Genomic DNA, 11308 nt, shown 5'->3' on the forward strand with positions numbered 1-11308 from the left:
ACGTTCCAGATATACAGTACAAAGCATGGCAGGCAGCAAAAAAAAGAAATCTTTCTCAGTTAAAATGAAACATGATGTGGTGGACAGAGTAAGAAAAGGTGAAACTGAAGCAGCAGTTTCAAAAGATGTAAATGTTGCAGAATCTACACTGTGTGGACGGCTAAAAGACGAAGAAAAACTAAAAGGTTTTCTTGATAAGACTGACTCCAAAGACGGCTGTTCTGGGGAACAAAAAGACAAAGAATTAGACTGCTTTATTTGCTTGGTTTCAGCAGGAACGTCAACAGGGAGGCGGGGACATGAAAGCATATAGGCGGGGTGCCCACATCAGCGAGGGCAGGGCCGAGAGAGACAAGCTGCTGTGTGAATGTGCTGCTGTGAGAGTGCAAGATTGTTTGTTGTTTTTGGTGTGGCCCAGGCTAACAGGGGCCAGGAATAATCGTCCCAATAAACCAGGGGTTCCCAGTTTTTGCTTTTTTTTTTTTTTTTTTTTTTGGTGCACCCCCCCCCTTCTAGGAAAAAGTACAATATTTATAAAAATATGATTTTCCTAAAATAACACATTGTAACATCTCATGTAAAATGAAAGCAGGATCCACACAGGTAGTAGCTTCGTGCTCGAATTCAGAAGTTTATTAGCACAGGACAAATAAACAATTAAGGATCATGCCAAAGCAAAACAAAATAATAAAAACCTCTCTCTGTGTGCTAAATTCCAGTCTACCTCTTGCTATCACGGAGACAGCCTAGGTGTCTATAAGGTGAAACAAATAGGCCTAGGTCTCTCCCCCCCCCCCCCCCCGAGCCACCTCCCACCTTCAGCCTCAAATCAAAAATATTTTTTTTCATAATCAGTAGTCCCTCGCTAAACCGGACATGTCTGGAGTCACCCAATTTAAATAAAAATAATAAATCAAATGAACACCTGTAGCGTACTTTTTTACTGTAGCCTACTGGTAACACAAAATAAATCATGCTGCTGCATTTTACACATTACTGTACAGTGTGAAAATAGTAAAAGATTACAGCACTTCAGCAGAAACATTTTGATCAGAAAACTACAAAGCTGCAGCAGCTCAACCTAGATTCTGTGCTGCACCGAGTGGCACACATGTTACTTTCATTTTTATGTTACATGTTACTTTCGTTTTCGTTATTACAGTAGTGCTTTATTGAAGTAGTGCTTTATATGTGGTAAGTTAAAAAATACCCCCTTTTATGTTTAACTGTTCATTTACAGTGCCTTGCATAAGTATTCACCCCCCTTGGACTTTTCCACATTTGTAGTGTTACAACCTGGAATTAAAATGGATTTAATTGGGATTTTTACCATTTGATTTACACAACATACTTTACACTTTGAAGGTGCAATTTTTTTTTTCATTGTGACACAAAAGTTAAACAAAAATAAAAGACATTTGTTGGTTGCATAAGTATTCACTCCCCTGAGTCAATTCTTGGTAGAAGCACCTTGGCAGCAATTACAGCTGTGAGTCTTTTTGGGTAAGTCTCTACCAGCTTTGCACATCTGGATCCAGCAATTTTTGCCCATTCTTCTTGGCAAAATTGCTCAAGCTCTGTCAAGTTGGATGGGGACCGTTGGTGAACAGCAATTTTCAAGTCTTGCCACAGATTCTCAATTGGATTCAGGTCTGGGCTTTGACTGGGCCATTCTAAGACATTCAGGTTCTTGTTTTTAAACCACTCCAGTGTAGCTTTGGCTGTGTGTTTAGGGTCATTGTCCTGCTGGAAGGTGAACCTCCGCCCCAGTCCCAGGTCTCTTGCAGACTGAAACAGGTTTTCCTCTAGAATTTCCCTGTATTTGGCTCCATCCATCTTGCCCACAATCCGGACCAGTTTCCCAGTCCCTGCCGATGAAAAGCATCTCCATAACATGATGCTGCCACCACCATGCTTCACCGTGGGGATGGTGTTCTCAGGGTGATGAGCTGTGTTGGCTTTGCGCCACACATAGCGTTTTGCGCTAAGGCCAGAAAGTTCAATTTTGGTCTCATCAGACCAGAGAACCTTTTTCCACATATTTGCTGTGTCTCCCACATGCCTTTTGGCAAAATCCAAACAGGATTTGATATGGGTTTTTTTCAGCAATGGCTTTCTTCTCGCCACTCTTCCATAAAGCCCAGCTTTGGGGAGCGTCCGGGTTATAGTTGTCCCATGGACGGTTTCCCCCATCTCAGCTGTGGATCTCTCCAGCTCCTTCAGAGTTACCATTGGCCTCTTGGTTGCTTCTCTGACTAATGCCCTCCTTACCTGGTCACTGAGTTTTGGTTGTGCCACATTCTTTCCATTTTTTTAATAATGAATTTAACAGTGCTCTGGGGGATGTTCAAAGTTTGGGATATTTTTTTAAAACCCAACCCTGATTGGTGCTTCTCCAGAACTTTATCCCGGACTTCTTTTGGATAGCTCCTTGGTCTTCATGATGCTGTTTGTTTAGATATGCTCTCTAACAAACTCTGGGGCCTTCCAGAAATAGGTGTATTTAATCTGAGATCATGCGACACTTTAATTGCACACAGGTGGACTCCATTCAACTAATTATGTGACTTCTGAAGGCAATTGGTTGCACCAGAGCTTATTTAGGGGTGTCACAGCAAAGGGGGTGAATACTTATGCAATCAAGACTTTTCAGTTTTTTATTTGTAAATAATTTTGAAAAATATGTAGATTTTTTTTCCCCACTTCGACATTATGGACTATTTTGTGTAGATCAGAAAATCCTAATTAAATCCATTTTAATTCCAGATTGTAACAATAGAACATGTGGAAAAGTCCAAGGGGGGGTGAATACTATGCAAGGCACTGTAAATAAGGCATTTCGGCTGTGTAATGACTGCCGGCGGCAGTTTTAGGTATGCAAGGCAAGCATAATCAACCGGACTCAGAGTGTCTGTATTGTCGGATCCAAAACAAAAAGCGCTTACAATTTATTCAATCAATACACAGAGCAACTACTGTACTGTACAGCTTCTTCTACTCACTTGAAGCGCAAGATTTGAAATCGCAGGCATTATTTGCACATTTCTTTTTTAATTTTTTTTTGCGTATGGTTATTAGAAACAGTGAAAAATTGACATTCAGCTAAAAGTGGAGGTGGGGTGCAAACATGGGCGTTGACTCGATAGAATCCGATAAACGATTTTAGCGCATTTTCTTTTTTTATTGTAGACTACTTCGTACACAATTAACAGAAAACAGAATTTGTAGTTTTTTCCTTCTGTTTTTGACATCCAGATTTGTGTTTCTTTTTATTTGGAGGTTCCAGAGGTTCAGTAGGTTTCATTTTTGATGGTTTAAAATCGTATAATTATAATAGGCGTTATGATAATAATAGACATCATGATAATAAGTCTCAACAAAACGCTTGTCCAATGAAAGTCTTGATTGTTGGAAAGTATGATGGAAATGTGGCAGTTATAGAAGGTCTTCAATTGGCACATTTGTATAATTGTATGTCAAGATCAGCCAATAGTTTTTGGCTTTACGAAAAACTGGAGGACGCAATCCAATAGGGAGTGAGAAGAGGTGGGACTAAGGGAACAGGAAGCAAACAGGAAAATAGCAAAGAAAAAAGGGGAGATCTGAAAAGTTTCACTGCACTGCATGACTATTTTGCCCATCCCTAGCAGAAGTCATGTTAGTCAATAGCTGGCTGGTTAATGACATGAAAGACGGCTCTGTTTCTTTCAAAGCTACACATTTGAGACCTGCATAGTGAGTGGATGTGAATGGCAAGGTTAACACATGGAATAATTTAGTTGTCTATAATCACTTTAATGCCTTTCAAGTTACAAGAAAACTGAAATAAGGGCGGTTTTAAAATAAAACCTACATAGTACAACACAATAAAAACCCATAACAACCACAGCAAACACACTTATATAAAATCATTCCCTCGTCTTTACCTGTGTGAGTGGGACTGGAGGCGTCTGGAACGTCTGGGTGGGTGGTGCAGTGGGCGGAGCCTGGAGATAAGGGGCAGTGTGATGCTGCTGCTGCTGGGCTTGGCCTTGCTGGAACTGGGGCGGGGCTATGTAAGGATTGGCTTTGCAGCTCAAATGAGTGTGGCGGTAAGGATTGTACCCCTGCTGTTGGGACAGCCCACTGGGCGGGGAGGCTATACCACTTGTGGGAGGAGCAAAGCTTTGCTGTGCTGGGGTCTGATAGGCTGTGTTTCCAAACTGAGAAATAGGAGGCGGGGCAAAATCTGTGGGCGGCTGGGCAACGGTGGTGGGGTAAACATTCTGTGCTGTGGAGCCCAGAGGCAGGGACACAGGTGGCCTCACTGGCACTGCCGGACCCACAGGGGGCGCTGCAGTTGTGTAGGCCTGCTGCCCGATGCTGGCAAATGGATCACTGCTGGTTGGTGCCTTGGAAAAATAACTGAAGGTGGAGGGTTGGCTAGTGTTTCCAGAACTCTGACCAAGAAAGATGTCTTCTTCACCAACAGAGTCATCTAGAAAAAAACAGAAAAATGCTAAAAGCTGTACCACAATAAAATGCAATTCAGCTACAAGTTCAAAACCCAACCATGAATTATTTGGTTACGTATGTAGCCAACCAGAAAACAAATTATAAGGATTCAGTCAGGTTTCGAGGTGTTTCTTCCAGTACAGTTTTTAAAACATAATCTCATATCATTAAAGTAATCTACAGCCCCAAAACCTGAGCTGTGTTTCAGAAAATCAATAATTCATTAAAGTGTGCCCTTCAGGATTGGGGTCAATTCCTGTTTCTCAATTTCAATTCCATTTCCAGTTCCTTTTTAAAAATCAATTCCCAATTCCAATTCCTTTAACAAATAGGAATGAACAGAAGTGAAGTATGGGGAAACCTTTCATTCCATGCCGTTAAACTGTGTTAAACAGATTTGCATCCTTATGGAAATGTACTTAAACAGGTACTGCTTGCTGTCTCATCTCCAGCTATTACAGTATTTTAATGAATTCCAATCAGAAACATTTTTTATTTTATTTCTGGTGCTTGTGAATTTAGTGCTAATTTATTAATAAATATAATTATTTTATAATAGACTACATGCTATATAAAGTCATATATTTACAGAGATGAAACATTTAATCAACTAGGCCTAATCAATTAAACAGTCACTGATCTATTAAATCCCCTATCTGGAGTCTCAAGTACTGCATTCTCTCACAAGCAAGTCAAGTCAAGTAAATGCTTCCATAAAGAGTCTACATTTTTTTTGTTTCTGGCCTACAGGTGCTGTGTGGTGGTGAGACTTAAAAAACAAATACTTTTTGTATTTTCCTCCATTTATATTTATTTTGTATATATGTTTTGTTTTGCATTTTTATTGCCTGTAACTTATATACTTTCATATTTTGCTTAATTTCTTCAAGTCGCTTTGGTTAAAAGCGTCTGATAAATAAATAAATCAATCATCACATGTATCTCATAATTAGCCATCATTCTACCAATACCTGCATTTATGAGAGATGACAGGTAAAGATTTCACCTGTACCTGTTCGACAGTAAGTACTGGGGGATTTTGTTTTCTATCTTCTTCTATAGCGCAAATCCTTCTGCCAACTAGGTAGAGCAAAAGTGTGTTCTTCGTTCTTAGGTTATTACTGCAAGTCTACATTAGGCGGCACATGCATTGTGACATCATAGCCTTGTCAGAACAAACCACTAGATCAACAATCGACTGCTATTGATTGCTGTTACCGACTAAGTCCCTCAGCAAACCTGGGATGGAAATCTGCTGCAAAGTCTAATACCACAATAGACTGCAGTCAGTCTTGGATACAACTGACCACCTAATGTACCATCAGCCCTCTGTTGAAGTCAGGTTTGGTGTATTGTCCACTGTGACAAACTGACTTGCAACAGGGAGATGCAGCTTTTATATATTACACTCAGCCATAGGAACTGACCATTTATACATAGCAGGTGTTCCTAACTCTTATTGCCAATAAAATAATCTGCATACCAGATATTTAAACTCATTGCTGATAGATGATTCATTAAAAAAAAAAAACATGCAGCAAGGTATTCTTTACAAACAGCACTGGGTGCATGACAAATGGGCTTCCACACACCATGTAATGCCTTCCTCTCCTAATCTATCTAACAAACAAGACACGTTTAAATTGCAAACTCATCAGTTTCTGTTTTCATTTAAAGTAAAACAGCCAGCTGCAAAATACTATTTGAGAATAACTACCACATTAGCACTGGTTCATCAACTGCGGTAGCTCTATATTACCTTGATGCCTTTTGCAGGTCACAACAAAAACATGAAGACGTTTGTTACTGAGTAACTGTAAGGATGTATAACTGTTGTTAAGGTTATTTGATCACATTTGTCTTTAAAATCATGAAAACTAACAAACAATAATAACTTCATACTAAATATTCTCTGGAAGTATTACAGGTAGGCCACTAGTTTAAGCTGTCCTTACAAAGGTACCACCAAATATTCCTGTCAGGACACTGCACTCTGATTGGTTATCATATTACTGTCAATAAAACAACGAATAATGCTCTCCTAACACCGAAACCCTCAAACCTAAAATCAGTATCCTATACTGCAGCCATTACACATCTAAAGTAGTTCATGTTTGGCAGTGAATAAGCGTTTTTGTTACTTTAAAAAAAAAGTGACCGGAGGTGCTGACTTCCTCAGTTTTCCTGACAGGAACATTTCGTGGTACCTTTGTAGGCACTGCCTAATTTAACTAGCTATGCGAATGAATCAAGGCATGCGCACTACATGTTAACACAATGGTCACAAGTAGAAGTGTTAGCAGCATTTCGTTTATTTATTGTACAATAGTTTTTCATTTGTACACACCAATGCTCGATGTATTACGTGCTAAGAATATGTGAAACTCGAGGCACGTCCCTTCGATCAATATATAAAAAGAATACATTAAATAAATATGTAGTGTGCTGTACAACAAAGCCTTTAAATGAACTGCGATTCTTTAACTAGCACGTTTCTTACAGGCAGTAAATGTAGCCTGCAGTATGCTTTACTACATATATGACGACGATGATGATGATGATGATGATGATGATGATGATGATGTCTATCACAACAAGAACAGAAGACATACGAACGAGTATCTACGTAGTCAGTAGCTGTATGTACTACCATACTTCCTCGCAAATGGCCGTAAAGATCTTAATATATTCACGTCTGGTAGTAGCTTTTTGTAACACCCTTCCAAAAGGGAATGTCTGTACGTGTTTAAAATAAGTATCGTTACAGGAATTAGCGTTTACTAATCCCAGTTTCTCTTCCTTCTCCGTTTTACTACAATACGACTACTAAAACTCAGGTATTTAATTCGTCTTACCTCCAGACAGCACCGCTGGCCCGGCGGCTTGGCTGACAGGTATGAAGGGCACATTAAAATTAAACTCCGAATTCGTGGAGAAAAGCAAGTTGGTGCTGGAGCTGTTAGTCAGTTTCTTCTCAGCCATTTTCAGATTGCAGTTACACGTAACCCAGCAGAGCGCCTTCGACCGGATCCGGGGGTCAAAGGTTACGATGACGTCACACACAACTAATGAACTTGCCTGTCGGTGCTACTTGTCAATGCGAAAAAAAGAGAAAAACCCACTAGTCTCTAGTTAACAATATACATGTATTTGACATTAAAGGGTAATATTACTGCTGTTTTTCGACTGGTCTCCGCAGTGAAAAATTATTACATTTATGTTATCTTGCGAGGGCCATATTCTTAAAAGCTTTTGACACCTTGCTAAAATTACATTTTTTTTGTATGTTTAAAAGCTTCAAATAAATACACCAGGGGACTAGCTTTGTCCTTGCTAGTTATGTAACCTTGGTATCTATTCACAAAGCTTTACCCCATGAGCTATTAAAGAATGTTTTTTCAAAGCCTGTTTTTATGAGAAAGAAAAAAGTTTGATATTTCTGAAACTGCTCTTTGCTGTTGTTAATAAAAACCACCAGTCTAGAACAGAACATGACACGTGTTTTTGTTGTTGTTGTTTTTCACATTAAAGCTTAGAATAAACCATAGCTGGCAGCTGCTGTAACTTTCGGTTTACAAAAAAAAAAAATGGGTTCAGCACAGTGGTAAAACACTGTGAAATAGACCTGATTCAAATTGTACAGTCAGGAATCACAAATCAGTTTGGTTCCTCAACATGGCATCTGTTTATACTTAAGAGTTGATGTTGTAATAAAAAAAGGACTTGAAGTTATATGCAAACCACAAGCCCATTTTCTGAAGAGAAACAAATAAAACTGTATCTGTGTGAGCGTGTCTAACACAGCTCCCAACTGTCCACTAGTCTTGCCCAAAGTAAAAATGTCCAGCTCAGCAACAAGGTACTTTTTGACAGGATGGTGACGTACCCACAACAAAGTTCAGAGGTGAACCTGGAGTGACGTAGATTTCCCGCCATTGTGGAGCGTGGAGTTTCTGTGTGACAGCTTTGCAGCCGCACGAGCAGAAGACTGAACAGTGAAGACAAGATTAATATTATTAAACATTTCTTTAGCTCGGGTTTTTAAAGCAAATATAAAGTTTAAAGTACACCAGCATGTCCTCGGCTCAGGACTGGCTTAGTAACCCGCTGGGGATTGTGCAGAGTATCTTTGGTAAGTGTGTTTTTGTTTTTTGTGCCGAGCAGCATGCTTTGAGTTGCTGGGTGGTTAAACCAGTCACCCTTCCAGTCAAAAACTAAAACAGTTGAGGGGTTCGTTTACTGCTAGCAATAGAGGAGATAACTGGTTCAATGTACCACTAACTTTACACGCATGATACGCTTTTAAAAGCATTTAAATTAACAAACAAACGTACTCGATTTATTTTCTAAATCACTGAACTTGACACGTGTCTGGTTATCTGTCTGTCGTATTTGCAGATGGTGAAATACAGATCGTAGTACTTTAAAATTGAATGTTAAACAGATGGCGGTACAACGACTGTAACTGTCTTAGCCGGTGCACTTTGGATCGGGTTGGTTTTAAAATGTAAGTTACAAAAATCAGATATTGGAAAATGTTATCACTTTACAAAACACAAGACATATAAAACGAAAGGAAGGGGTTGTTTTGCTCAATGTTGATATTTTTGGTTTGACTACATGTGGCATTGATACCCCTCCGGTTGCTGTGAGTGTAGTACAACACAAGAGTGGAAGCAGAGATATGGACGGGTAGATCGGACACGCCCATGAAAACGCCAAACAGTGGTATGCAAACCGGGCGCCATATTGCCTAGGCAAGGAACTTCATTCCCTAGATAGGAGCGGAGATACTAGAGAAGAGGCGTTTAGCTGTTGTTTTAAACTTTGACTTGTTCCGGTAATACATTAAAATCACAAATGTTACGTGAACATATTGATTTACAAAACGTGTGTGTTTTTTGATCGTTAAATAAAAACCCAGAATGAAGGGTGTTATATAGAGAAGGTTACATAGCTAACGAACAGCTATAGGACAGACGGGCTTTTTTTTAAAAAAATATTTTTTTTCCCCGCAGGCGTTTTGATATGGTCATATTAATAAAATAAATAAATACCTACTGTACATACACATAAATACACCCGATTATTTCAACGCTATCCTCATGGTTTTTTTTAAGTCATAAATACCAGCAATAATTTGTAATGAAGTATAACTACCATAGCTATAAAAAGGTTCTATATCTATGATAACTTTTTTTTCCCCAAAAGACGTTATATTACCTAATAATAATAATAATAATAATAATAATAATAATAATAATTTATTTATTTGACAGATTCCTTTATCCAAAGCGACTTGCAGGGGTACAATTAATTATTTTTACATATAAATTCTGGTACCCATTTATTCAGTTGGGTTTTTGCTCAAGGGTACAGTAGCATAAGAAAGAATGTAAGAAAGTTTACAAACGAGAGGAGGCTATTCAGCCCATCTTGCTCGTTTGGTTGTTAGTAGCTTATTGATCCCAGAATGTCATCAAGCAGCTTCTTGAAGGATCCCAGGGTGTCAGCTGCAACAACATTACTGTCCCACCTGGGATATAACAGCCTCAGCATTTGTGTAACTTTACATTAGAAATCATGGGGCTAAATATTCTAAAAAAAAGGTGCTATACTAGGATTTTAATAAGAACATTTAAGGTACAGAAAAGTATGATATGCAAATGTTTTTATCTTGCATAAACTAACAATTACAACATTAAGGATTTTTTTCTGTAACTTCCTTGACACCTTTAATCCCTCTTACATTTTTCTGAAGAAGGAACATAACATTAAAACTACAGGTCGAGTGTATTTGTCCTGATGTAAAGTTGCACACGTTAATAAACTATATGACAAACTTAAGATTAAATGAGGTACTGCAAGATTAATTTAAAAAAAAGCAGCAAAAATAAACAGAAAATGGATAGAACATTTACATTATAATTAATATGATTTGGAAAGACAGGAACAATTTAGTGTCTTAACTCTATAGGGAGGAAATACACTAGTCATCCCTTTGGTCATCATCTTTAAAATCCTCCCCCTCATCATCATCCTCATCCTCATCTTAGGCTGTGTTTGACCTACCACTTCACCCTGGGGGACCTTGTCTGCGCAGCTTATAAGTAACGTAACTGTTACATTTTCCCATCTGTTACAAATAGAGATTTTATATAAGGGAATAGAGAAAGAAATGTAATCATGTATCTTTTTAAATTATAGTAGATTTTAATAGAAATGTAATAGTAAGATGCATAGGAAATTTAACATATTATTTAGTTGTTTGACAGATGCCTTTATCCAAGGCAACTTAGTGTTTTTCAAACATTAAAATACAATATACTATAAATACACATTACACATGGGTAAGAACAAATTCAGTCACATTATGAAGTTGCAAAGAATTTCTTCAGACAAAAATATAAAGTACAGTAAATGGAAAATTGAAAATATGTACAGTATTTCAAAACTGATTTTATTAGAAAATTGCAAAATATAAAGTGATCACACAAATCCAAAATTAACTTTTTTTCACCAAGAAAGCAACAATATGTTTGGAGGAAGAGTTCATCAAAAGTTCATCATGCCCATTGTTAAACATGGTTGAGGTAGGGGGATGCATGGGCTTGCTTTTCTTCCTCCGGCACTGGCGACCTTTGTATTGTAGAAGGATCAATGAATGCTGCAAAATATCAATCGCACAGAGGTACAGCCTCTGAATGCTTTTGTAGTATGTGGCCAGAGCTAATCAACAATCGAACAGTTAACTCTGATCACATTACACGTGTTTGACAGGGACGGGTTTTAACCCCATCTCTGCTAAACAGTC

At 38.4% G+C, this 11308-nt stretch overlaps 2 protein-coding genes across 3 annotated transcripts in view; one reads left to right on the forward strand and one right to left on the reverse strand.

Moving 5' to 3' along the window:
- The window catches only part of sec23ip (SEC23 interacting protein), a 70879-nt gene extending 63325 nt beyond the window's left edge, over nucleotides 1–7554 (reverse strand). The window contains exons 1-2 of the mRNA XM_034925923.2: nucleotides 7350–7554; nucleotides 3927–4477 (exon numbers count right to left, since the gene is read on the reverse strand). Coding sequence (XP_034781814.2) covers nucleotides 3927–4477; nucleotides 7350–7476 — 678 coding nt within the window. The 5' untranslated portion in view covers nucleotides 7477–7554. The remainder of the gene's footprint in view (nucleotides 1–3926; nucleotides 4478–7349) is intronic.
- Nucleotides 7555–8367: 813 nt separating this feature from the next.
- The window catches only part of mcmbp (minichromosome maintenance complex binding protein), a 33542-nt gene continuing 30601 nt past the window's right edge, over nucleotides 8368–11308 (forward strand). For both annotated transcript variants that reach the window (XM_034029770.3, XM_059035703.1), the window contains exon 1: nucleotides 8368–8626. In XM_034029770.3, the coding sequence (XP_033885661.3) occupies nucleotides 8569–8626 (58 nt within the window). In that variant the 5' untranslated portion in view covers nucleotides 8368–8568. The remainder of the gene's footprint in view (nucleotides 8627–11308) is intronic.

The sequence above is a fragment of the Acipenser ruthenus genome, chromosome 13 (genome assembly GCF_902713425.1).
Source record: "Acipenser ruthenus chromosome 13, fAciRut3.2 maternal haplotype, whole genome shotgun sequence".
Taxonomy (NCBI): Eukaryota; Metazoa; Chordata; class Actinopteri; order Acipenseriformes; family Acipenseridae; genus Acipenser; species Acipenser ruthenus.